Consider the following 27922-nt stretch of genomic DNA (forward strand, 5'->3'; position numbering starts at 1 on the left):
TCTTGCAGGCCTTTCAGACTGATCTGGTCAGAGCATTTGGTAATCGGGCCTACAACAGGCCTGTCATGTTCATGTGTGATGGATCCCTGGTACTCCTCCGATCCATTTCCATGACATTCTGCAGAACAAGTCTAGAGGATCTGCTGCAGAAGTACTATGTCTTACTGAGTGGCCAGCATTCAGCACAGCAATTCAACATTCCCATTCTTCATCGATGTTTGAGCCATGTCATGAAAAATGCCAAGGACCTTCGTAAAAAACATTTATATCAATAATTAAAAAAGAATACAAGATTTGTAATGTAAAGAAATGATTAGAAGAAGAAGTGACACCATGCTACTATCTAGCTAACACTAGCTAACACACGCAAGCATGGACGAGGGCGGACTTTTGGGTGGAAAGTTTCTCTTTAAGAAGTTGCCTGATGGCTTGTTGGACAAAACGAGAGTAAGATGCACAATTTGCAACGCTGAATTCAAGTACCACAGAAGCAGTTCATCACTGGCGTATCACCTGAGAGCAAAACACCCAACTGAATCCACCTCTACGGGACCTCGCCAGTCTACGCTTCAGGAGTATGGTGCTTGTGGACGAATAACAAAAAATGTGAGAGAAAAGGTAACCAATTCCTTGGTTGTTTGGATAGCTAAAAACTGCCGACCAGTTAGCATAGTAGAAGATGATGGACTGAGAGAAGTCATTCGTGCTGCATCAGGAGATGAGTGTTACAATCTGCCCTCGAGAGGAACCATTGTGTCGAGACTGCACACTTTGTATGGGGACCAGAGGGCTCAGCAGTCCAGCAAGCTTGTGCAAGTAAGGAATGTCGCTCTCACCGGAGACCACTGGACTTCGGTGAACAACGATAATTACTTAAAATATAAAGAATAAAAAAAAATGTAATTGGAGCCAGGCTATTAATAAAGTAATTGAGATTAATCGCAATTAATAACAGAAAATTGTGAGATTAGTTAGTTAATTTTTTTTAATCTATTGACAGCACTACTTAAAAGACATGGATGATGTTGTCCATAGTGCAGCAATAGTGTTTTGCAGTCCTTGTAGTGGAAGGAACGTAACAAAACACTACAACAACTTGAAAATCCTTATGCAAAAACGGGGGACCCTGGATTTGGATGAAAAGACTGTGATTGCTGAAGATTACAAGGTTAGCTAAGATTTATTTTTTAAGTAACCATATTAATAACATTTTTACTTGTGTCTGACCCAAATGAATTAACGAATTCACATTATTTTAAAAATATGTATTTTAAACCACAATGACATTTTATATAATTAATTTTTCTATGGTTTGATAACTTGCTGAATACAGATATATATCTGTTTTACAGACTGATGTTCAGAATGCCCCCTTGAAGACCCATTTCCAGACAATTGTTGACAATGCAACACTGGACTGTGAGGGCGAAAGAAACATTTTTCATGCACCCAAATTTATTGCCGGTCTGGTAAATCACCTTCTACCACATGCAACTTTGTGGTCATCAATGATGTATTACTATCTTAAATTGATGTAAATGTGCTAAATGTTGAATTATCCATTTTAATTATGTTTTTGAATTACTTGTATTCTCCTTAGGGGATCTTGGACATCATGGTACTGGTCCTGCTTACCAGCAGCTCAGTAAACTCTATGGTGACATTCAGCAATCCAAGAACCAGGTATCATAGCGAGAAGAATAAGTGAAAAAGAAACATAAATTGTATATAAATTTACAATACATAGATACTGACTTAAACAATGTACTATTGCATTTAAGAATTTTACACAAGACAACAGAACCCAAGGAATCATGGAGAAAAGCCAGTGGGATTTGAAAAAAATCTGTATCCAGAGAAGGAGACTGACAAGGCTTGATGACTTTGTGGAAATTTGTCAAAAAATGCACGATGCCCTCCTGCTTGAATATGCAGACATGAAAAAATCAAGACAAAAAGGTATGAATAACTTTCTAATAATGAAAATTGTGTTTTATACAACTAGAACAAGAAACTAAGAAAAAGTGAAAACATTTGGCTATGACTATAGAATTAAGAGATAATAAAATAAGTAAGCATTAAAAGTATGTATGTGTAATCAACAGTCTTTTCGCGTGGAAATGGAAAGACAAACGCCTTAAACGAAAAGGTGTGTACGTGTCACCGTTAGTGACAGAACTGCCACTGAAGAAAAAGAAAACTGAGGTAAGTCATCATGTTCCCATTATTTTCAATAATTAAACCTTGTGATGTCCTCCCGATTGCCATACTCCTTTGGTCCTCTGGGGTAAAGCGTCTGCTTTGACTATTTATAAAGCATCAATTATAAATTTGCCGCAAAGCAAGAAGGTCCTGAGTTCAATTCCACCATCAGGCCGGGGTCTTTCTGTGTGGAGTTTGCATGTTCTCCCCGTGTTTGCGTGGGTTCCCTCCGGGTACTCCGGCTTCCTCCCACCGTCCAAAGACATGCAGTTTGTGGGGATAGGTTAATTGGATAATCCAAATTGCCACTAGGTGTGAATGTGTGAATGAATGTGAGTGTGAATGGTTGTCTGTCTTTGTGTGTTAGCCCTGCGACAGACTGGCGACCTGTCCAGGGTGTACCCTGCCTCTCGCCCTATGACAGCTGGGATTGGCTCCAGCACCCCCCACAACCCTGAAAAGGATAAGCGGAAGCGAATGGATGGATGGAATTATAAATTATCATCCGTCTCCATGTTTCAATGTTTTATCAAACTGTATTCCAACTGATTACCTGAAATCTTTATGTGTTTTGACATTTTTTTACACCTAGGCATGGGCCTTAGTGAACCCCCACTTTAATGCCAAAAAATGCATGTCCATAGGTGACATAAGTGCAGGAGGAAGCTCAGGTTTTTTGCTTTTTGCTGGTCACACCATGTACAGCTTTGTTTTCAGCAGTTGTAGGCCAAGGGCATATGAATTAAACAAGCTTTCAAGGGTGATCATTGTCTTTTGGAGACCTACTGTATTTAGCAATCTACACTAGCATGTTCTCTGTACAGCTGGACCGGGCATCACATACTGACAATGTTTTTATCTCATAGTTCTTCTGTTTACTTGGGATGTAATGTTGGACAGAATCCTTTAAGGGGACTAGGCACTCATACACAGTCATATCAGTTCCTGTATGGTACACCAACAGCAGGACAGATGCTCACTCGTTACATACATCTCAAATCAGAACACGTTTGTCTCATTCATGACCATATTCTTTTGTATAATATATTCTATTATATAAAGTCATTCAAAAATGTTCTGTTAACAGGTAAAAGGGAAGAACACTGTTCAAACCTTTAAACAGGAACAGCACAAACAATATGATGCTTGTCAAAACCAGGTATTTTTAGAAATGTTTTTAATGTCTACATTTATGTTCTGTGTGTTATTGTCATAAATGACTCTGAAAATTGACATGTGTCTATCTTTGTAGGATGAGAGCCAGGAACAAATAGCCGTTTGCCAAAAAATAGCAACATACATGGCTAATAAAGCATCGGTCACAGTACGGAAAAGAGATTTATGTGCCTTCAAAGTGGATGCAATTGTTAATGCAGCTAATGAAAGTCTCTCTCACATGGGTGGACTTGCAAAGGCACTGTCTGCTACTGGAGGACATACTATCCAAGCAGAGAGTGATCTCTTCATTGCCAAAAATGGCAAATTAAAAGGCTGGACAAGTTGCAGTTACCACAGCAGGCAAACTACCTTGCATGAAGCTGATTCATTTGGTAGGCCCGTGTCTGCAGAATGACCCAACAGTGCACATGATATCCCATGCAAAGAAACTTTTGACTAAAGGTATTTTGAACGTCATGACATGTGCAGAGGAGCACAAATTTTCCTTTGTTGCCATTCCAGCAGTGAGCTCTGGAATATTCAACTTTCCAGTCTCAATTTGTGCTGATGTTGTAGTCACCACAATCAAAAAGTACTTTGAACATAAGAACCGCACAAGTCCTCCATTTGAAATACACCTGGTAAAAAACGATGATCCAACCGTGAAGGAAATGGAAAGGGCCTTCAAAGAGATCCTTTTGGAGCCACTCTCTGATGTCAGGAGGACAGCGAGTATACCCATTTCTAAAGTATAATTGTCATCTTTAGTGTTAGAAAAACAATTATAACAATAAGCATGAATAAGTAATTATTATGAAATAATAAGTGAAACTTAAGAATTAGAGCATCTTTGATGCATAGAATAACCCTTTTCAAATTGTGCAATAAAAATTAGCAGTCATTAAATACATTCAGGCTATGTTGTTCTTCTTCATTTGTTATGATTTTGTAATCACCGCACTTAGTGAGTATTATGTGAAATATATCAACATTAAAAACGTGTAATTCATGCAAAAGGTAATGCAATTTTTTCCTTAATAAAAAAATTAAAATGATCACAGCAGTAACAAATATTTTCGTTTAAATTCAAACCACAAATCAAGGGGCCAGAGGATTCTCCATCTACACTGGAAAGGACAGAGCACCTTGTGAGAAAAACAACCGGTCTGACAAAGGACACTGCATCACAGGTGATGTTTCACAAACAAACTCATTCACAATCAATTCAATAACTATGTCATCTGTTTGAAAAACCAAGTTTGTTTGTACATATTTTTGTAATTATATATTAGATTTTATTATATGTATGTGTTGATGAATGAAAAGTACAGACCACAGAAAAATGACAAATGTCAGTCCAACAATAAATGTAACTTTTACATGTTACTGGGCTTAATATTACAAAAACAACAGTAACTGACTCAATTTTTAATTTCTTAATGTAGTTTAACATCTCAAATAAATTACATTAAAATCTATGTCAAATTTGGAGATGTTTTCGTGTTGTTGCGTCAGGTACAAAAATACTTTTAAAAATTAGATTTAAAACCGTTGTAATCGATTACAATGAATGTTCTCATAAGAAGAATTATTTGAATTTAGTTACTATTGTCTTCAAATGTGTTGTCCACAAATATGCGACACAGGTCGCATATTTGTGGAAACAACAGTAAACGGAAGTTGTTGTTTCTGTGGTCCCATCTCAGATTAGAGGTAACAACTTTGTCATACATCACAGTGAGTTCCTGACCCTTAGACCACACAGCTGGCTTGTTGGAGAGGTATGTAATCCAGTTAATTAAAAAAAGAAAAAAGTACTGCATAAGGTTAACGTTAAAGCTGGGGCAGAACATTAGTTGTTCCCTACACATTCAGTAAGTACTGCTTTAGATCGACATTCCAGGCATATCCTCATGACCGAATACTGAATATACGCAAGTAAAAAAAATCTTTATTAACCTTTGTATTCCAAAACTTTATCATGTTTACAAAGTAATAAAAGCTTATTTATTATACTCCTCAGGTCATTGAAAGTCTCCTGCACCACTGGGCCTTTCGGAGCAGAGTGAAGCTGACCCCCCACCCACTTGAAACGTAAAGGCAAATAGGCGGAGCGGTTAGTGCTACGTTTGTGCAGATTTGTGCAGGTAAAATTAGCGTTTGTGCTGCTACGGTTTCCGAGATATTAAACTTTATTTTATAGGTCATTCAAAGGTCACCATCCCCCCAGACTGCTCCAAAACAAACCAAAATGGTCTACTTTTTTAGTGCTACGTTTGTGCTGATTTGTGCAGGTAAAATTAGCGTTTGTGCTGCTACAGTATCTGAGATATTAAAAGTTATATTTTTTGCTGATGACATCACCATCCCCCCAGACTGCTCCAAAACGGGCCAAAATGATCTACTTTTTTAGTGCTACGTTTGTGCAGATTTGTGCAGGTAAAATTAGCGTTTGTGCTGCTACAGTTTTTGAGATATTAAACTTTATTTTATAGGTCATTCAAAGGTCACCATCCCCCCAGACTGCTCCAAAACAAACCAAAATGGTCTACTTTTTTAGTGCTACGTTTGTGCTGATTTGTGCAGGTAAAATTAGCGTTTGTGCTGCTACGGTTTCCGAGATATTAAACTTTATTTTATAGGTCATTCAAAGGTCACCATCCCCCCAAACTGCTCCAAAACAAACCAAAATGGTCTACTTTTTTAGTGCTACGTTTGTGCTGATTTGTGCAGGTAAAATTAGCATTTGTGCTGCTACAGTATCTGAGATATAATGATTTTAATTATCACGGCCTACGCTGTATAACACCAGTGTCTGTGGCAGTGAGTTTCAGCAGCTGTGGAGTTTTGCACTTTTTCTAGGCTTGCTGCATATTAACTTTTATTAGTTTACACTTTAGGAACACAATTTATTCAGCGGAAAGGTTGATATTTCTTTTGTTACTAGTGCAGAAACGTACACAAGGTAGGCTAAAGTTTTTATTTTTTCTGTGGCAAAACTGAGTTTCATGTGAAGTGATTCACGTATACCTAAATTATTATTATTTTTTACATACCCAGTTGGCCTCTATGATTTTGTTTTGAATTATATATGTTCATTATTATTAATGTAGCTGTCTCAGAAAAAATGAAGTGTTTGCTTTGATAGGTTGTTACCTACGTGTAGAAAACTGAATATTCCACAGCACCCAGGCGAGGGATCTTCAACCTGCGGCTCTAAAGCAACATGTGGCTCTCCGGCCCCTCCACTGTGGCTCTTATAAGACCAAGTAAGTCATTTTTTTATTATAAAGACAACAAGAAAGGGTTCTGTTAACAGTTTTTTTTTTTAATGAAATATCTGCATTGACTATTCACTGAATGTACAAGGCTTTTAAAAGTGATTTAATGTTTCTTAGGTTCAAATCTGTTTACTGTAATTTTCAAGTTGGTTGCCCATCTTTCCTAATTTTCAATTATTATGGAAAGGACTCACGTAGCTGGCTTCATTTTAACAAATACTTTTTTCCGTTATAAAGCTTTGATGATTCATTGTCTTATCAAATCTAAAAATAAGCATTTTTATTTACATTTCCATAGCTTACACGATACAACAACTCATTTTCTAGATATTTATAGGCTCTTTCTTTTTTTAGGCTCTAGACAGGTTTTGTAGCAGCAGGGGGAAAAGGGGCCCTTTGAAATGAAAAGGATGCTGACCCCTGACTTAAGCCACCAGGTAAACACAAAACAAATACAGAAAAATTATTGACAGAAAAATGGAACGGGTACTTTCAAGGCTACGGGTGAAGGTGACTGGGTGTGTAAAAGCAAATATGCATCAGACTGACAAAGAAAAGAGTGTTAAAAGATTTTTAATTTAGAACTTTAACTTTATGTGCAAAACTGAACTTACTGATAACACACACTAGCCATTTGAACACATGTAACTGTAATGAGCCAAATAAAACAGAAAAATGCAGGCAGCACTCATTATACTGTGTATAACACAGCATGGGGTTGTATTTTTTTCTTTTCAGATGCTCCTGTCACTCCATTTCCCAGGTCATCATAGCACTCCCACACACATGGAGCTCTCCTGCAGTATGCAGTGTAATGCCCCAAACCATCAGTGGTCATCTTTCCATGGAAAGCAATTAATGCCCTCAAAGTGAACGACTTTCCTTGGAGAACCAGGTTGGAGGGAAATTCATTCAGTGGAAATTCTGTTTGGTTTGCAAGGTCAGTATCAATCCACACGATATCTCCAATGTTGTAGCTGTGAGTAACTGTCCCTGCACAGAGCTCATTTCCTGTGGTGCTGTCTTCTGTTTTGAATTCTGATGGACACAGAGATGGATTGGACAGTGGCCTGAGGCAGGTAGACTCAGGTAGGCCAAGTCCTGCTTCCACAGCCGTGCCAAGATGAGCCATACCAGACTCTTTGAGGACAGAGATGGCAGGAGAAACAAATGGCACTTCCCTTGTCATCCCTTTGCTGAGGTAGCAGTGCTGTGAGGAGCAGTGCTTGGTAAAATAAACACTTGAGATGTTCCTCATTGTCTTAGCAATTACAGCGGAGATATTGCACTGAGCATCGATTTGGATCGCAGCAGACCTCAACGAGACAGCTTCAAACATTACACTAAGCAGCTCTGCTCTCCTCCTGTAGGTTTGTTGGGTCACACCATCTGTGGCAATGGCTTTCACCAGCTGCAGGACTGGGTTTTCACTGTCTTTCAGAACAGCATTTTGAAATGTGGAGCTGTCACAGAAGGCACAACATAAGCACTGAAAAAATGCATCAAATGCACAGGTATTGAGCACAGAGATTGTCGATTCCCCTAATCTAATAGGCTGATGGAGGTTTCCATTTTTTAATAATCCCACTTTCACTCTTTTGGCCCCAAAAGTTTCATCTGCATGGAGCCATTCGGTACATGAAGAGAGGTAGGAAGTCCTCTTCCTTTTTTTGGGTGGAACAGCTAGGCCCCTCCAGTTCTCAACTGCATCCCCATCAGCCGGAAGAATGTTTGTGGCAGCATCAGATCCCACAAACGGGTGAGCATCCATTTTTATTTTGTCTTCTGCATTGTGAGTCGTCATGGATCCAGAATTGGCATCTGTGACTTTCAGTGATCCCACTGTTGCCTCATCTTTGACCTTTTCTTTTGCAGAACAAATCCGCATATTTCCCTCGATGAATGAAAGATGACGAGCAATGAAGCGATCGACTCGAAGAGGCAAGTTGTCATGTTTGAAAAGGCCATGTTTTATGTTTTTGAACTCAGCTTCAACAGTGGCTGAACTTGCTGTGATGCTGGTGCTTTGGAAGAGAGGGACCATTATTCCTGTCCAGAGTGGCAAGTAACTTGCCAGTCTTATTATATGAGGAATAATCTCAGGGAGAAAGTGAATATTATCTCTATCCCCGTTTGCTGCAGCAAGTGACCTGCTCTCCTCACATATTTCTGTTACCCACTGTCGTAGGTCAGTCTGGATCTCATCCACTGAATCCACTCTCTCACTTTCCTCCGTCTGTTCATCTGGAATGATGATGGAGTCTTGAGCAATTTGGGCTTTCAAGTATTTCTTGCACCTTTCTGAAGGAAGAGGGGCTCCAGAACTGTCATCACCTTCTGCCTCACTGAGGGCCACAACAGTGATAGCATGTAGGAGCTGTTTTGCATGGTCCAAACATTGAGACTGAAGAAGTTTTGCTAATGACCTGACAAAGAAATCTTTAACACAATGTGTTTTCTTCTTCAGGCAGTCCCACTGGCATATCATCTTGATGCAGTGCGCAACATCAACCCTGATATAACAAGGGGGGAGTTTGGCAGACTGGGTTCCAAGAAGGACATGAAAGCATTCATTAAGGTAGGACTTCAGATCAGGATGAGGAGTGAAAGCCTTGACCAGAGCTCCCAGAATTGCCAGAGAAAAGTCACTCACAGCTTCCTTTGGCACAGGTGCACCTGCACGAATCCATTCTGTCAACCAGTTTGCGATGGCATTAACATCATGTTTCTCTGACAGCATTTGCACCACTGGGACACTGGGGCAATTGTTTTCTTTCAGAATACCTTGATAAAGGAATATATGGCCAGATTTGCCATTTGGTCTCAGCAGTTTTTTCACAACTGAACCGGTTGCATCAAAACACACAGTTGGGGGAGATTTTTTTGACAATGTCTTATAAACATGCATCTGTGTTTGACTCCAGTAGTGACAGAAAAACTTGTCCAGTCCAGTATCTCGGATGCTACCACTGTGAGGAACACTATATTTTAGCAATTGCAGAGATGCAATGGGGTCCTTATCTCCTAATTCCAAGTCTTTTCTCTCTTGTTTGGCTTTTCGCAGTGTGGCCAAATTTGGAAGGTGGCTTGGCTCAGGATCTCCAACATCCATCAGATCTGCTGCCCTCGCTGACCTCCATACAGCTGGTTCCATTCTGCCCTCACACAGCTCTTTAGCGATCTGTTCACGCAGGTTTCCAGACATGAACCGCTTGGAGTGGCCAGTGTGCAGGGAGAAATCTGTATTTCTCATGAAACACTGGAGCACCATTGGACTATTAATTGCTGGCTGTCTGTCACATGACATTTCTAACTGGCCATGACACTCCTTACAGTCGCCTCTGATGTCCAGATATTTATTGGTGACAGTTGGATGGACCTTTGCTCTACGGAACACAAGTGTACATGTATTTTTGATCTTCTTCCATATAAGATCGTTGATGATATGAGTCCAAGTGCCAGGTTTCAAAATTGTGTATTCCCTTTTTTGGGTAGGAGAAAACTTGTCATTGTATTCAACCTTTTCAGGAATAAATTTAACCCAGTCCTCAAAAGGGACTTCTAGTTCAAAAGCTTGACAGTTTTCTTGTCCAGGAGAAATGCAATGTGAATCTAACTCTCCTTCACTATTACTTTCCTGATCACTGATTTCCAAAGCTGACCAGATGTTGTGTCTATTTAGCTTCACAAAAGTGTACAGGGCCTTTGCTGACATCTTGTCTTCTAGCTGCTGACTCAGCTCTTTCCAGACTGATGCAGCTGGAGTGGCTATTTTGCCATTTTGGACTATGGCCTCTTTTGAATTGCAAAGAACTGCAAAAATGGAAACCTTGTCTACAGATGGCTTTCGAGACATCTAAAAAAAAAAAACAACACACTGATTATGATGGAGCAAAATGTGATTTCTGAACTATATATACAGCCAGGAGCAACCCCTCCCCCAAGTTCTCCACCAATCTACACTTTCATATTTTGTGGAATTATTGTTTTTAAGATGGAGCTATTGAATTTGTGAGTTTATTAAATTGAGTCTGAGTATTTAACCCATGTACTGTACAGCACTTTAGTCCAGTGTACTACATGTTTTAAAGTGCTTTAGAAACTTTTTTCTTGGACATTTTTGAAAATGTTTAACATTGAAAAAAAATCCTTTTGATCCAGACAGTTAGCTATATCATGTATTAACTCAGTAACTAAAACCTCAGTATTTTAAATGTAAGCTTACCTTGTTCAGAAATCAGATGAACGCTGTTCTAAGAATCCTTCAGACACAGTAATGCCAAAAAATAGTTTGTTCTGCCAGAAAATGTGTATTTGATGCAAAAGACTGCTAGCTTGTTCGTTTCTCAAAAAGTGTTCATGGGAGTGTAAAATGTTCAAATGTAGTTTTCAATAAAGTTTTTTTAATCCACTCTAAAAAAAATAAATACTCAAGCATTTGCATCGTGGTTTCATGAACAAAAAGTGATTGAAGTAAAGAAATTGAAGTTTAAAAAAAAAATACACTTATTACAAATTTAGCTTATTAAATACAACAAGAGGGTTTTTTTAACAGAACTTTATTGAACAAGTGAACACACAAAGTGAAAGGTCATTTGAAAAAGACATTTTTCAGCAGTAAACCATAACAGGATATCTCAAATCACAGGAGCACAAACGCTAATTTTACCTGCACAAATCAGCACAAACGTAGCACTAAAAAGTAGACCATTTTGGTTTGTTTTGGAGCAGTCTGGGGGGATGGTGACCTTTGAATGACATATAAAAAAAAGTTTAATATCTCAAAAACTGTAGCAGCACAAACGCTAATTTTACCTGCACAAATCTGCACAAACGTAGCACTAAAAAAGTAGACCATTTTGGCCCGTTTTGGAGCAGTCTGGGGGGATGGTGACCTTTGAATGACATATAAAATAAAGTTTAATATCTCAAAAACTGTAGCAGCACAAACGCTAATTTTACCTGCACAAATCTGCACAAACGTAGCACTAAAAAAGTAGACCATTTTGGCCCGTTTTGGAGCAGTCTGGGGGGATGGTGATGTCATCAGCAAAAAATATAACTTTTAATATCTCGGAAACCGTAGCAGCACAAACGCTAATTTTACCTGCACAAATCTGCACAAACGTAGCACTAACCGCTCCGCCTATTTGCCTTTACGTTTCAAGTGGGTGGGGGGTCAGCTTCACTCTGCTGCCATTCGGCTAAATCTGGGGAATAATATCTACATTATGAACCACTACACGAGCGATGTGATCCTCTATAGAGAGAACTAATCAGGAGACAAAGCTTGTCCAAGGTAAAAAAAATAAATTAATATATTCTAGAATTAATTTTTTAAAATTTTATTAATGTCTCGAGATAAATGGAAAAAGTATTGTTGCAAATTTGTAATTAATTTCTAATATGTCACAGGTGAACTTTGACAACTACAGAGCCATTTTATCCTTTGTGAACATTGGAAATGTACACTGGAAGTTTCTGGTTAGTACAAGCAGCATTTCTGTGAAAAAAAGTTTGTTTCAGTAACACATTCTTCATAATTTATGTACTTTTAAAATTTATATATCTATCGCAGTACATAAATGCAGATGACAGCTGTCTGTATTTTGTCGATCCGTCAAGAAACTCTTTGGAGCAGGAAGAGTCTGACCGTGCAGCCAAAAGATTCCGGTAATTATGTGTTATTACATCTATATAATAACATAAAATATTAGAAAAGTGACAGGAGGACTTAGGTCTTTTTCTAAAGGTGAACATATGGTCGTAGATGAAAGTTTAATAAAATCCGTGGTTATCAGTTCTTTAAAGAATTAAAAAAAAAAAAAAAAACTTCAAAATTACACACATATGTAATTTTAAATAATAATAAAAAAAAAAACCCTGACAGTGTTTAACCCTCAGGGTTACTGGCCATTTGTGGCCACTTTGCTTTTCGCTTTTCGCTTTTTTTTTTCGCATTTTTGTTCTGTTAATGCCAGTGGAATTAAACTTCCCAAAGGTGTGTATTTTTGTCAGATTTTTTAATTTTCAACATCAGCTCCTTAATAATGTCAATAATATTCACTATACACTAAATAGTTCCTAGATAGATTTCTAAACACGCATGTCCTTTCAAAAATTGGATCATGCAAGTTAATCCTCACTGATATTTACAATACAGATCCACAAAGGGAACTTGGAAGTGAGGTAAAGTGGCTTCTTTTATGGTTTACATGCTAAAATTTTCCCAGGAAAATTGGTTGTAGCTTACTGAACGTAATAGTATTGTAAATATGTTTTTTTAAACTTCAGGTTATTAATGCTTATCTGACGCTCTTGGTGAGCAAATTCAACAAAGAAAGTGCTGACAGAGCATTTATGGTCAACACATTTGAAATGACACTCCTATGGAAGCAGAATAAACCAAAAATGTACGTATTAAACAATGTTCTGTCATTAAGTTGTCTTTAAAAGCTTCATCATTGAGGTGGGTCTAGTTAACGTGTTTTTTCACTGTCTTACAGATTGACCCAGGGTTGTACAAGTACATTTTGGGAGTTGCCAATGAAGGTCATCACTGGATGCTGGTGGTAACAATTTTTTCGTACTTCATGGTCATTGCCGTATATACGTAATAGGTGACAAATTAAATTCTCTAAATTATAGACTTGGAGAATTAGTTGCAATGAAGAAAAGAGAATGTTGAAAAAACATCTAACTAAGACATTGTAGGTATTGTTTTAAATAGTTTGTTACCCATGTCGATCTCATGGTCAAGCATAAATAAAGTAGTGCATTCAGTCTGTAACTCTAAACTCTAGTACTTCAACATTTAGGTGATCATATCTGGCGAGAGAAGCAGCATTTTTCTAGACCCACTGGGTGAAAGCAAAAAGCACTAGTGATGGGATTTCCGGCTCTTTTTAGAGATCCGGCTCTTTCGGTTCGGCTCACTAAAAAGAGCCGGCTCTTTCGGCTCCGAACCGGCTCTTCAGGTTGTTTTGTTGCTTTAATTAATTTATTATTAACAATAATATAAAATTATGCACAAAAGGAATTACTAACGTAAAAACAAGTGGTTTTATTTATATATGTTTATATATAAATATATGCGGTGGCCCCTAGAGACAAAACACGTACAAACTCCAAAACACATTTCTAGCATGAACTGAACTTCCAAAGCAGAGCTACTAGATCACTTAAATTACACAATTGAAAGCATGTGTGTATTGTTTGTGTATTTATACACAGGCACTCATATATATATATATATATATATATATATATATATATATATATATATATATATATATATATATATATGTTCAAATAATTTTAAAAAAAGTTCATTTACCTGTTATTACCACACACCAAATCCGGTCATTGGTACTTGCTGGCTTGTGTAGCCACAAGATAACAAAGGCTCAACACTGCGCCCAACATCCTGGAGCACTTCTGTTGTTCTTTTGTACGTGTTTTGAGTTTTTATGTGCTTCTGAGTTTTTATATGCTTCTGAGTTTTTATGTGCTTCGGAGTTTGTACGTGTTTTTACGTGTTTTGGAGTTTTTACGTGTTTTTACGTGTTTTGGAGTTTTTACGTGTTTTGGAGTTTGTACGTGTTTTTACGTGTTTTGGAGTTTGTACGTGTTTTTACGTGTTTTGGAGTTTGTACATGCTTCAGAGTTCGTACGTGATTTGAAGTTTGTATGTGCTTTGTCTCTAGGGGCCACCGTAAATATACTTTTATTTATTCACTCCACATAAAATGTAATAAATAAATCATCTAATACAAAAATCAACTATTCACATTTCCAGCTTCTTCCTTTCACAAATTTAAAGTGAAAAGAACACAAAACACTGCAAACCACAACACAATTAAATATAAATTATAATATGAAAACTAAAAGAACATGCATATTCTCTGTCATATGGACCTGCATGAATAAACTTTCTCAATCCTTTATCATCTGCAACCGAAAATAGTTGTGGATGATTACTATACCTTTCTAATGTTGTTGTCCCTGCCTCTCTTTCTCTCTCTCTGGCTCTGTTCCTGTGCTACTGAGTGTAACTACCGCCCCTCCCCCCTCTGCCCAGCGTAAAGCACAAGGCCCGCGTGCAGAGTGAAGCGGGAAAAAAGTGCGAGAGAGAGGCTGAGAGAAAGAAAGAAAGAAAAAAAAAAAAAACCCCACGTGACGGCTCGCGATAAGGAGCCGGCTCGCGTCGTTCACGTCAAAGAACCGGCTCTAAGAGCCATTTCGTTCGCGAACGACCCATCACTAAAAAGCACATCAAACACTGCCAGGACATTACAAGGTAAAGTAGTCTCTGCATACTTGAAAACACAATGTAAATATAGTATCACAAAAAACATTGACAATTTAGACATTGACATTTAAAGTTAACATAAAACTGTAGTAGTTGCAGTGATCTTTAGAATAACCCATTTTATGAATCCCCGTCTGGCATTTCGGAGTTGATGTATGTTGGCAAAAATATAAATACACAAACCAATCAGACAATTTTAATTCTAACAAAACTCCACTGATGGTTAATCAGGTATTGTATGCATGCATGTTCTTTGTGTCTGGGGATGGGCATCCAGGTACACACCAGCTCACTCCTTGGCGGCCGCTTATCGGGGCCTGGGGCTCGCTCGGGCCACTTCGGAGGCGGGGTGCCCCCGGCCTCTCGGCCTGGGGCTCGGTCACTCAGGCACAGCTGGCTGCCGGCGGAGCTCACGGGCGCGTCACTGCAACTCCCCCTGGCTTCTGCTCGGTGGCTGCTGAGTGAGCCCTCATCTGGGACTCTCCTCAGCTCTTACTGGGACAGTGGCGCGGCTGTTGGTCTTCCTTGGTCTCTTGTGTTCTGGGGGCCTCTGGATGTCTGGAGTTTTGATCTCCTCCATACCTGCTTCATACCCTGGTGGACGGGGCTGTGGCTCCCCACACTCCCTAGCAGATCGTTACATGGAGAAACCTTTGGAATGCAAGCATGCTGATCCACACAGGTATGCACACAGGTGTACACACGGGTATTCACGGACACGGACTACAGCTTTCTTGGCTGCTGCCTCAAAGCACATTGTGCGCTGTCTATCTTGCGTGCTGCACAATATCGTTTATTATTTAGTATCTACTGATATCTACTGCTAGCTAGTTTATTGTGATGAAGCTGTTTTGTTTTTTTATTATGTTGCTCTTTGTTGTTTGCTTTCTCTTCTGTTTTTTCTCCATACAGGTGACCCAGGTGTTTTTTTTTTTGTTTTTTTCTTTCTTCCCCCCCTTCTCACCGTCTCTTCTCCCCTTTGGTTTTCTTTCTCTACCTCTCTTTCTTTCATTCTTTCTCCCTGTCCTATCCCCCAGTCATGTCTGTCCCGTTTGTAGCAACTGAAAATAAAATAAATTCATAATTATAATAAAGGTCAATCAAATGGACCAATATGGCAAGGCCATGATGATCCACTTGGTAAAATAAATCCGCTTGGCATCTTTCTTGGCCTTAAGACAACAATTCTGATGGCTAAAGATCCAAACGGGACACAAAAAAAAAAAAAAAAAAAAAAGGTATTGTATGCATGCTACAGTCAGTGTGCCTAAAAGCAATTAATGCTTCTTGTGTGTAAACAGCATCTTCTTTTGGGAATAATGCAAAATCTGCTTTGTACCCCAGAAATAATTTTGGATAAGAGGGCAGATTGTATCCGTTAAAAATACCCTCAACCTTTTAAACATTAAAAGAAAAAACCCATTCCATGCGTGCTAGATGAGGTAAGACTTTAGCTTGTTAAAGATTATTTTTCCTCCTAGGATTGTATAGACTTGTTATGTTCCCTAAACACACTTAAAATGTCATTAAGTATTTGGATTTGTGGATTACAACAGCACAATTTATGTCACTCTCAGCAGATTGCTTCCCTGATTGGACATCATGAAATGGACATCCAAGGTGGACTGAGACAGCTCAAGATATGTAGCAAAAAACAAACAAACAAGACACCTTTATTGTCCTCCACATCTGTATCTCTGACTGGTGAAAATTCACTCATGCACTCCATCTCCATGTCCAGTTCTGATAATACATCTAAAAGAATCATGGCTGGCACGAATATGTAGCTGGCGCAGTGATGACTTATCTTCCAGACTACAAAAATAAATAAATAATAATAATTATTTTAAAAAACTGATGGAACCATTAAACTAGTCGAGGGTGTCGGTTGTGAAACATGACTGTTCAGGAATATCGTCATCACTACAGCAAATGTGCCAAAGTTGAAAATCTGAGCAAAGTGCTTGCGAATGAGATGCAAGAGTGAGTATAATACTATGTGACTTGAGGAGAAGGAGGACACAAAAGATTTGTCTGCTGTTGTTAAGGGATACCAGATCAGGATGGTGGTTTAATGTAGTATTTGATTATATTATAAAATACAAATTTCTATTCTTCTGCTTTGATATATAGAAGAATATTACCTAAATGTCACCTATCGTGCCCATCTGTAAATAAGAAAAAAAAAAACTTAAACTACTTGTTTGAGTTTTGTTGAAGTTCTTTTGTTTCAGCTACATTTCATGATTTACGGCAACCTTTATTTAATATCGCAATTTTTTCTTTGTATGCTCTGTCTGAATTAAGTTATGTGCTTATTTGCCACATATGCACACAGTCTCTTTCATGTATCATACAATGTGAAGTGCAGTTGGGACCGAAATGCAAGGATGCAGAGAGGCCAAAAAGAAGGCAAAAAGCATAAACTTAGCAGGGGACAAGTAAGAACAGACTCTTAGCCATTAAACTGATATAAAGTAAAGCAACACGACCAGACAGCGTACACAGTGTGACAAGACAAAGAAGCATTACAAACGGAGGCTTTAAATACATGCAGGAGATAATCAGGGAGAGTGGAAACATAAGGTAACAAGTCACAGCTGAAACTAATTATGACAAAGGAGGCATGACCAACAGCAAGGCACAAGAGACAGTGGATTATAATCCTAAACATGGAGACAGCAATTTTACAAGAACATACAAAGTTGTAAAGAGGAGGCCAGAATAAACTAAAACAAAATTAATTAAATATTAATATACTCCAAGAAAGACAAAGTCCCAATAAACAAACAGTAAAACTTGTTAAAAGCTACCTTTCAATATATTCAGTTTCTAAAAGGCACAATGACCAGATAAAGCATGTGGCAGTGTTGATATTTAACACAGACCACCAAGAAATGTTTTTGATGAATCAACTGTGGAATTTAACGTATCTAAAATTCATATTGCGGTATAATTTGAAGCATGTGTGGTAACAATATATGTATCGTGATATATTCTTTTCTTGTGTGTCATATACATGTATATGATCTTAAAATGATTCAACATACACATGTCAGATATATTGCAGATGAATAAACACACTTCAAAAAAGTACAGAATGCCGTTTTAAGAACATTTATTGTGCAAAACTTAAAACAAATTTAAATGACAAAACTTTTCAACTTTTTCCAAACAATGTAACACAAAATTCTTAAATAACAAATACAAATGAAGATAAATGCACGAACATTTCTGAATAAAATGCAAGTAAAATATCAGTAAAACTCAAAATTCTAAATTATTTAAAATAATGTGCAAAATGTAAATAAATACACATTACAATTCTCCCTGCTGTCCTTTCTTCCCCCCCTTCTCACCGTCTCTTCTCCCCTTTGGTTTTCTTTCTCTACCTCTCTTTCTTTCATTCTTTCTCCCTGTCCTATCCCCCAGTCATGTCTGTCCCGTTTGTAGCAACTGAAAATAAAATAAATTCATAATTATAATAAAGGTCAATCAAATGGACCAATATGGCAAGGCCATGATGATCCACTTGGTAAAATAAATCCGCTTGGCATCTTTCTTGGCCTTAAGACAACAATTCTGATGGCTAAAGATCCAAACGGGACACAAAAAAAAAAAAAAAAAAAAGGTATTGTATGCATGCTACAGTCAGTGTGCCTAAAAGCAATTAATGCTTCTTGTGTGTAAACAGCATCTTCTTTTGGGAATAATGCAAAATCTGCTTTGTACCCCAGAAATAATTTTGGATAAGAGGGCAGATTGTATCCGTTAAAAATACCCTCAACCTTTTAAACATTAAAAGAAAAAACCCATTCCATGCGTGCTAGATGAGGTAAGACTTTAGCTTGTTAAAGATTATTTTTCCTCCTAGGATTGTATAGACTTGTTATGTTCCCTAAACACACTTAAAATGTCATTAAGTATTTGGATTTGTGGATTACAACAGCACAATTTATGTCACTCTCAGCAGATTGCTTCCCTGATTGGACATCATGAAATGGACATCCAAGGTGGACTGAGACAGCTCAAGATATGTAGCAAAAAACAAACAAACAAGACACCTTTATTGTCCTCCACATCTGTATCTCTGACTGGTGAAAATTCACTCATGCACTCCATCTCCATGTCCAGTTCTGATAATACATCTAAAAGAATCATGGCTGGCACGAATATGTAGCTGGCGCAGTGATGACTTATCTTCCAGACTACAAAAATAAATAAATAATAATAATTATTTTAAAAAACTGATGGAACCATTAAACTAGTCGAGGGTGTCGGTTGTGAAACATGACTGTTCAGGAATATCGTCATCACTACAGCAAATGTGCCAAAGTTGAAAATCTGAGCAAAGTGCTTGCGAATGAGATGCAAGAGTGAGTATAATACTATGTGACTTGAGGAGAAGGAGGACACAAAAGATTTGTCTGCTGTTGTTAAGGGATACCAGATCAGGATGGTGGTTTAATGTAGTATTTGATTATATTATAAAATACAAATTTCTATTCTTCTGCTTTGATATATAGAAGAATATTACCTAAATGTCACCTATCGTGCCCATCTGTAAATAAGAAAAAAAAACTTAAACTACTTGTTTGAGTTTTGTTGAAGTTCTTTTGTTTCAGCTACATTTCATGATTTACGGCAACCTTTATTTAATATCGCAATTTTTTCTTTGTATGCTCTGTCTGAATTAAGTTATGTGCTTATTTGCCACATATGCACACAGTCTCTTTCATGTATCATACAATGTGAAGTGCAGTTGGGACCGAAATGCAAGGATGCAGAGAGGCCAAAAAGAAGGCAAAAAGCATAAACTTAGCAGGGGACAAGTAAGAACAGACTCTTAGCCATTAAACTGATATAAAGTAAAGCAACACGACCAGACAGCGTACACAGTGTGACAAGACAAAGAAGCATTACAAACGGAGGCTTTAAATACATGCAGGAGATAATCAGGGAGAGTGGAAACATAAGGTAACAAGTCACAGCTGAAACTAATTATGACAAAGGAGGCATGACCAACAGCAAGGCACAAGAGACAGTGGATTATAATCCTAAACATGGAGACAGCAATTTTACAAGAACATACAAAGTTGTAAAGAGGAGGCCAGAATAAACTAAAACAAAATTAATTAAATATTAATATACTCCAAGAAAGACAAAGTCCCAATAAACAAACAGTAAAACTTGTTAAAAGCTACCTTTCAATATATTCAGTTTCTAAAAGGCACAATGACCAGATAAAGCATGTGGCAGTGTTGATATTTAACACAGACCACCAAGAAATGTTTTTGATGAATCAACTGTGGAATTTAACGTATCTAAAATTCATATTGCGGTATAATTTGAAGCATGTGTGGTAACAATATATGTATCGTGATATATTCTTTTCTTGTGTGTCATATACATGTATATGATCTTAAAATGATTCAACATACACATGTCAGATATATTGCAGATGAATAAACACACTTCAAAAAAGTACAGAATGCCGTTTTAAGAACATTTATTGTGCAAAACTTAAAACAAATTTAAATGACAAAACTTTTCAACTTTTTCCAAACAATGTAACACAAAATTCTTAAATAACAAATACAAATGAAGATAAATGCACGAACATTTCTGAATAAAATGCAAGTAAAATATCAGTAAAACTCAAAATTCTAAATTATTTAAAATAAAGTGCAAAATGTAAATAAATACACATTACAATTCTCCCTGCTGTCCTGATTACTTATTTATATTGCACATAAAGCTGCACATATTTGAATTGAAAACCCTTCACGTTTAACAGGTGTTACGGCCGAGACCGTTTTGGACGAGTGACAGGACTCAAACGCAGGACGCCGAACAGCTCGTAAGTAGATTTTAAGAATAAAGTTTAATGTTTCCACAAATATTCATAAACAAAAAGGTGAGAGTAGACAAGTACGACGTTCCACCACTGAAACTAAGTAATGATCTGGTCCGGGTCAGAGAGGACAGCTATTCCAGGGATTGGACTGGAAAGCAAGTCACATTTGATCCAGGAAAAGGTCGGGGTCACTGTAACAGAGTGCAGATGTTCAGATACGGATAAGGAGACATATGAATATGTTGCTGGTTCAGAATCCTCCTTCGTACTGCGTACTTGCCAAAGGAGGTCGGAGATGACGTAGAGGGGTGAGTAGTCCGGGTGTGAAATCCAAAAAACTCCTGGCGTGGAGGCAGAGAGGCAGGTAGGTAATTTGGGTAATAGCCTGTGGGACTGCCAGATGGTCCAGCATCCAAGTAGGTCCTCTTCAACAGGGGTTGACAGTTGGGTGTAGCTAAGAGAGAGGCGCACAAAAGACAAACATACAGTGAGGCAAAGTGATTCACAAAATACATAGGGAATGATGGTGGTGGCCTGCACTGACTGACGTTAGCAGAGAATCTGGCGAAGAGAGATTGAGTACGCTGGCCTTATGAGTCCCCGGCTAAATTACCCACAGGTGTAAGCGATCAGCAAAAACACTGAGGCCCCTCCCCGGGGTGGAGACGCCGGCTCGGAGGGAGACACACTGGCACACACCCGGACCATGACAACAGGTTCCTTTTCTGTTAAATATAGCACAACAAATTTCAAACTTGCGATATGTAGTGCAAATACAAACACAACAATCACACAGATTCTGTCATGTCAGTGCCCTGCCAAGTTGGTACCAGGTGCCTGGTTTTTCTGTCTGCTTTCAGGACCTGTGATTAGTCCTTCTCCTGTTCAAGCACCCGTTGAATCATCTGTTGTCAAGACTTTTTCCCATTGTAAGAAAAGGCACTTACTATTTTCTTGCACTTGCCAATTGCACGTTCAACACAGGTGTCTTTCATACTTCTCTCTCTCCAGTAGCTGGAGTTTGTAAGGGTGCCATTTGTGAGTAGCTAATATCCGACTAATGCCACTCTCCAGTGACATGCAGCGAGTGCTACGCTGTGGGCTCTTGCTGAATGAAGCTAGGACAGCCACTGATGTTTCTTCATTAGTGACAGTTTTCTTGCATCCACATTTTGGCAAATCCAACACTGAACCAGTTTCACGAAACTTAGCAAGCAGTTTGCTAACTGTAGCATGGGAGATGGGTGGTCTCGTAAGGTGTCTTGCATTGAAATCTGCTGCAATGACCCGGTTACTGCGTTCACCAGATATCAACACAATTTTGATCCGCTCCTCACGTGTTAACCTCTTTGTTCACAGCCATTGACATGTCAAAGAGAAAGTATTCAGAATACGTTGCTCTCATTGAGTGACATAACAGAATATGTTACAAAATACATTTTGGGCCATGTAATCTCTAATCTGTAGTGGAATACATTTTAAAAGTAGTCTTCCCAACACTGACAGAGATGATTGTGAGAGACCTACAACCTCTTTCCATAGTGGAGGATGATGGCTTCGGGAATTTTGTTTAGACACTTGACCCCAGGTACAAAATTCCAGGTAGAAAATCTTTAACGGAGGGGAAACTACCAGCTTTTTATGAAGACTGTTGTGCTAAGATTAGAAAGGCACTGAATGGTGTGGGCAATGTTGTGCTCACCACTGTGATGTGGACATCAAGAGCCACAGAAGCATATTTAACAGTCTCATGCCACATGATTGATGAAAACTGGCAAATGGTGGCATACGTGCTATAAACATGCTGTGTTCCTGGATAACACACTGCAGACAATATTTTTGCACAATTAACTAGAATTACAGAAGAATGGGCCATAAAGGAGACGATTCTGGCTGTTTTAACAGATAGTGCTGCTAACATGGTTGCTGCTGTGCGCAAAGCAGGATGGAAACACTACTCATGTTTTGCAGACACTTTAAATTTGGTGGTGAAAGACTCCATTAAAGCCCTGCCTGACTTGCTTGAGCTTCAGCAGAAAAGCAGTGCTATTGTTGCTTTCTTTCACCACATCACTAAAGTTGCAGACAAGACAAGAAGCAGCAGAAGTTCCCTGAACAAAAACTTATTCAAGCAGTTGAGACAAGGTGGAACTCCACATTCTACATGTGGGAGAGATTGCTTGAGCAAAAAGAGGCAGTTACCACAGGTCCTCTGTGTCCTTGGGAAGAGCTCACTTTGTTTAAATGAGGAAGAATGGTCTGTCATTCATCTCTCCATCAATGCACTGAGACCATTTGAGGAAGGAACCAGAGAGAGGGATCAGGATCCACTACTTTGGTGGAAAAACAATGTACAAACATTCCCCTCTCTGAGCAACCTTACCAAAAAATACCTGACAGTGGTTGCAACATCAGTGCCAGCTGAGAGGATTTTTTCAAAAGCAGGGCAGTTAGTGATTAACAGAAGAAATGCATTAAAGGGAAAAAAGGTTAATATGATACTGTTTTTGAACGAAAACCTGTAACCAAAACCTTTGTTCTGCACAGACAAACTGAAGGCTTTGGGGGTTGTTAAGTTGTTTACTTAGTATTTATATTTTCACCAGTTGTTGTTTTTGTTGTTCAGAATTTTAATTGTTATTTTTTGTATTATAGTTTCTCAACTGTACTTGTTTGTTTAAATTTGTTTACTGGTTTGGGTGCACTTTTTTGTAAAGGTTTTTCTAAAAAATATTCATAATAAAGCATTTTCTATGTAATTATAAATTTTCTCCTGATTATGTCCTGGGTTTTAAAAAAAACCACTTAAGGTCATGAAAATGAATTGAGATTTATCAATTCAATGACGCATCCACTTTATTTTGGGGCGATCGTGGCTCAAGAGTTGGGAGTTCGCCTTGTAATCGGAAGGTTGCCGGTTCGAGCCCTGGCTCCGACAGTCTCTGTCGTTGTGTCTTTGGGCAAGACACTTCACCCGTTGCCTACTGGTGGTGGTCAGAGGGCCCGGTGGCGCCAGTGTCCGGCAGCCTCGCCTCTGTCAGTGCGCCCCAGGGTGGCTGTGGCTACAATGTAGCTGCCATCACCTGTGTGTGAATGTGTGTGTGAATGGGTGGATGACTGAATGTGTAAAGCGCTTTAGGGCCCTTAGGGACTAGTAAAGCGCTATATAAATACAGGCTTTTTTTTTTTACCATTTATTTATTGAAAAGTATCGGTATCAGCGATAGTGGCACGTGTTTACTTGGTATCGGATTGATACCAAAATATGCAGTATCGCACACTACTACTAATAAGCTTGTGTGCTGCAGGGTAGCTTTAAATTTTAATTTGATAAGTTCTGGGACCTGCAGGTAAAAGAACCTTGGGAGGTGCTGGGTATGGATTTAATTGGACCACTCCCAGAAACACGTCTAGACACACGTCCAGGACTGCAGCGGAGGTCTCTGCAATCATGAACTCTAAGTTACACATGTTTGGGATGGTCAGGAAAATCATCACTGACCAAGGAAAGGAGTTTGTGAACTTGTGAAAGTGTTATTCGTACCTTGACATATGATATGATGTATTTAGGCTAAGTCTGCTCATGCAGCTCAACAACAGCATTTTCAGCATGCTGAATGTTAAACATGCTGTCTCCAGTGCTTACCACCCCCAGACCAACATTTGGATATCTAACCTCGAGTAACTCATATGAAATTAGTCATGCTTATTTATCTATTCTACAATACAACTCAAAGGATGAGAGGACCAACCAGAACATTAAGCGTGCTCTCAGAAAGTACGTCAACCAGAACCACGATGACTGGGACGTTCACCTTGCTGCTGTGGTGTATGCTATCAACACTGCATTCCTGTTTTGACATTTTGTATTACTTTTAAGATACTTTACAGTGTAGCATCATTTTAAGAATGTGTTTTTAAACTTAATTTTAAAAAAAGTTATTGACAAGTGCAAGAGAAAATGAAATAATGGAGAGATTTTGTGTGATCAGTACTCCACCCGTCACAGTCCCTATTTCCTGCTCTTCCACCGACATCCACGTCTTCCTGCTGTGATGAACACCTGTCCCATGGGTGAGGACTTTGAGGTTGCAAACCCAGAAGAGGACATCAACACAAGAGTTGAGAAGATGACGGTTCTGATTAAAACGGTCTGTACAATTAAAGAAGGGTGAGTGACAGGGAAAGGAGATCTGTTGAGGCAAAAAGGGAAAATGTAATACAGTGTGTTGGTCAAGCAGGTGATGATGCTCTTTTGTCAGGTGATCCAAAAAGGAGACAAACTGGAGATAAATTATTCAGCCAGCACCAAGGACCGTACACTGTGGCCAGCGTCACACCAAGTGGGGTGGCCAGTATTGTGAAGGGAGCAACTTGCCAGAAGGTAAACATGTCCAGGCTGAGGAAATACCACAGATCAAAAAGTAAGAGTATGAGTAGGGTTGCCAACCGTCCCTTAAAATACGTAATCGTCCCGTATTTCGAAACAAAAGTACACGTCCCGTATTGAGCTAATAAGGGACGCACTTTGTCCCGTAATACAGTGAGAATCAAAAGTAGTCTATAACTTTTAATGGAATTAACGCTTTGTTTGAAAACATAATTCCCAGCCCCTCTCCTGCTTTGTGACCAATGAGCTGACAGCACACTTACGAGTATGACAATTCAGATTACCGCTCATCTCATTGGTCGAGGAAAGGTCGCTTACGGAGAAAATACCGGAAGACAACAGATGACCACAACAAGAAGCATGGCCAACAGGGAAACAAACGCCGACACTGCGGTGCAAGTAGTGATGGTGAGATGAAGCCTCATGATGAACTGAAGCTTCCCATCCAACTGGTCGACTCATGGTTCGAAGCATTGTGATGATTCATTTGCTCTACTGCGCCATCAAGTGGACAATTCAAGTGAAACGGGCTCAATGATTATGATGTGATGTGTAAACCGCTAAACTGAATAAATAAATTGTTTTTCATGGTTATTTATCCCGAATATTGCCTCAGTATGTCTGATACAAAAGAGAAAGTGGAAACTATCAGTACACAGTTTTTGGGATGATTGTGTAACTGCGTAATCATGCTTATGTACATCTCAATAATGACACAAACTAGTGTGTGGCACTTCAAGTTGAATGAATAAAGGAATTACTATAGTTCATGACACCAATAACTGAACTCTAAATATTAGTTATATTTAATATTATAATAATTTATATTATATTAATTTAATTAATGTTTGTGTATAATAAATTGGCAGCTTAACACAGGAATGTACATGGAAACAAAAAGGGAGGGAGTTGTGATGTGAATGTGCTTGTGACTTTTCCCTAGTGTAATGAGCACTGTTAAAAAGTTTTCATTTGTTTTTATTCAAAAATAGCAGCTTTTCCACAGTGCTGGGCTTAAGACGGTTCCTCTTTTTTGAGAGGATTTCTCCTGCTTTTGAAAATATCCTCTCACAGGGCACAGATGAAGCAGGGGTTGCAAGAAAAACCACAGCAAGTTTATACAAGTTTGGATAAAGAAATTTGTGTCCAGTACTCCAGTAGCTATGTAACACGTACGTAATCCAATTCCACAACACGATGTGATGGGGGAATCAGCTGTGTTTTGCTGCCCATTTTATTTCGAATCTGGCGCGAACCGGTGAACCAGTTCCCGAATCAGTCACGTGGTACGGACTGCCCGCGAGGCCTCGAACGTCACTGCATACGTAATCAACGCAAGCCTCGATACGCGCTTCAGAAAAACGCCCCCGCGATTACCCGACGCGCGATTCGAAGCTTCGACACACAGGACACATCACTAGGTGCAAGTCTCGGACGACAGTACACCTAAAGCTGGGCAGACACTGTGCGATTTTTTCAGTCACGTTATTCAGCTCCTGCTCAAACTGCACGATTGACTCGCAGGGGTTAGAAGTTGGTAGGTCACGATGCAGGTCTCACACTATACGGCCCGATGCTCTGATGCGACCCGAGTGCTCACACTGTGCCTCCATAACATGAAGGTTATAACAGAAAATCTGTCGCGCTCTCTCTCTCCGTCTTACACTCACACAGACACACACCACCACCATCAACTTTGCTAAATTGCTAATGAAAAACATTGATCGGGCAGCTGTGACTGAGCAGCAATGTAAATCCAACTATTTTCACGGTTGTGTGCCTCCATCGCTTGTGTCCAGATCACACGCAGCACTGCCGTGCTGCTCCATCTTTTACACCAACGTTTACGTGTTTGCGCGCGAGCAGTGTGAGCGGCTGTGGTGACACCCTCACGAGCGATTGATGATCGGGAGCTGGTCGTGAGGTGTTAATCACTTCTCGTTACCCCACGTATACTACACGATGCACGATGAAGGCCAAAATCGGTCCGATCACTCAAAAATCGGCTCAAAATGGGCCTAAAACCGCACAGTGTGAGCCCAGCGTTAGAGCAGCAATGTTTGTTCCCCTCAGAGAAAGGGAAGAATGGGAAAAGGAAAACACCTGGCTGGAAAAAGTTAATATGGGCATGTGCAGTGAATATCAGCGCTATGTGGCCAGAAGTGTGATAATATAACTTATTTTGTGTAATAAACAACTGCAAGGATAGATGATTACAACAAATAGATGACTAATACATAAAAGTAATACATAGATGAATAATGATGATGGGTTATGATGCGTAATCATGGGAACAAGCGGGATTACAAACAGGAGCAGCTGATTAGCTTTAGAAAAGCTGAAATAATACCTCAACTGAAGCCAATTGTACTAAATGCACTAAATGTGCACTGTTACAAGAATGTTTTTCTTTCTATTGTTTTCTATTATTTTAAGTTAAGCAGGACAGAGTTAAAGAAAGATTTACCTGCCTGTACCGCCGGTCAGAGGAGGACACGAGAGATTCAGCAGGTTGTTTACGCTGAATAAATGGCTTACAGTGGGGCAAAAAAGTATTTAGTCAGCCACCGATTGTGCAAGTTCCCCCACTTAAAATGATGACAGAGGTCAGTAATTTGCACCAGAGATACACTTCAACTGTGAGAGACAGAATGTGAAAAAAAAATCCATGAATTCACATGGTACACTGTTAAAAAAAATTCCGTTATAAAACGGAAAAAGTG

At 39.0% G+C, this 27922-nt stretch overlaps 1 protein-coding gene and 1 long non-coding RNA gene across 11 annotated transcripts; one reads left to right on the forward strand and one right to left on the reverse strand.

Annotated features, from left to right (window-relative positions):
* The first annotated feature begins 321 nt into the window (after positions 1-321).
* LOC309698329 (uncharacterized protein) lies at positions 322-16523 on the forward strand. 10 transcript variants are annotated; one of them, XM_082520687.1, is made up of 19 exons: positions 322-816; positions 1001-1168; positions 1353-1464; positions 1601-1683; positions 1782-1959; positions 2106-2205; positions 3290-3361; positions 3455-4109; positions 4464-6325; positions 6509-6629; positions 6996-7078; positions 7380-7581; positions 7693-7842; positions 8012-8155; positions 8253-8400; positions 8517-8582; positions 8830-9011; positions 9109-9219; positions 9706-11068. In XM_082520687.1, exons 1-6 carry the CDS (start codon positions 373-375, stop codon positions 2168-2170), a joined length of 1050 nt encoding a protein of 349 aa, XP_082376813.1. In that variant the 5' UTR covers positions 322-372; the 3' UTR covers positions 2171-2205; positions 3290-3361; positions 3455-4109; positions 4464-6325; positions 6509-6629; positions 6996-7078; positions 7380-7581; positions 7693-7842; positions 8012-8155; positions 8253-8400; positions 8517-8582; positions 8830-9011; positions 9109-9219; positions 9706-11068. The 10 variants fall into 10 exon arrangements, 9 of the variants coding, with proteins under 9 accessions (XP_082376813.1, XP_082376812.1, XP_082376817.1 ...); XM_082520686.1 differs by having other exon boundaries at positions 4464-5141; positions 5384-6629; XR_014274064.1 differs by lacking the exons at positions 322-816; positions 1001-1168 and adding exons at positions 12057-12125; positions 12267-13213; positions 15230-16523 and having other exon boundaries at positions 1292-1469; positions 4464-6629; positions 9706-11940.
* Positions 16524-18349: 1826 nt separating this feature from the next.
* On the reverse strand, positions 18350-27906 carry LOC309698338. Its single transcript, XR_014274068.1, has 2 exons — positions 27667-27906; positions 18350-21534 (listed from the first exon to the last, which is right to left on the reverse strand). It is a non-coding gene; the product is annotated as an uncharacterized lncRNA (long non-coding RNA).
* Positions 27907-27922: the final 16 nt, after the last annotated feature.

Source organism: Aulonocara stuartgranti (genome assembly GCF_965226115.1).
Source record: "Aulonocara stuartgranti genome assembly, chromosome: 22".
In the NCBI taxonomy this organism is placed as follows: domain Eukaryota; kingdom Metazoa; phylum Chordata; class Actinopteri; order Cichliformes; family Cichlidae; genus Aulonocara; species Aulonocara stuartgranti.

What these genes read in the sequence shown, in the direction of transcription:
- LOC309698329 (XM_082520685.1), top strand. Translation starts at nt 373, where the DNA reads ATGGACGAGGGCGGACTTTTGGGTGGAAAGTTTCTCTTTAAGAAGTTG. An exon ending in AGTCCAGCAAGCTTGTGCAA is followed by an intron (nt 817 to 1,000) that starts GTAAGGAATGTC and finishes ATCTATTGACAG; the next exon opens with CACTACTTAAAAGACATGGA. An exon ending in GAAAAAATCAAGACAAAAAG is followed by an intron (nt 1,960 to 2,105) that starts GTATGAATAACT and finishes TGTAATCAACAG; the next exon opens with TCTTTTCGCGTGGAAATGGA.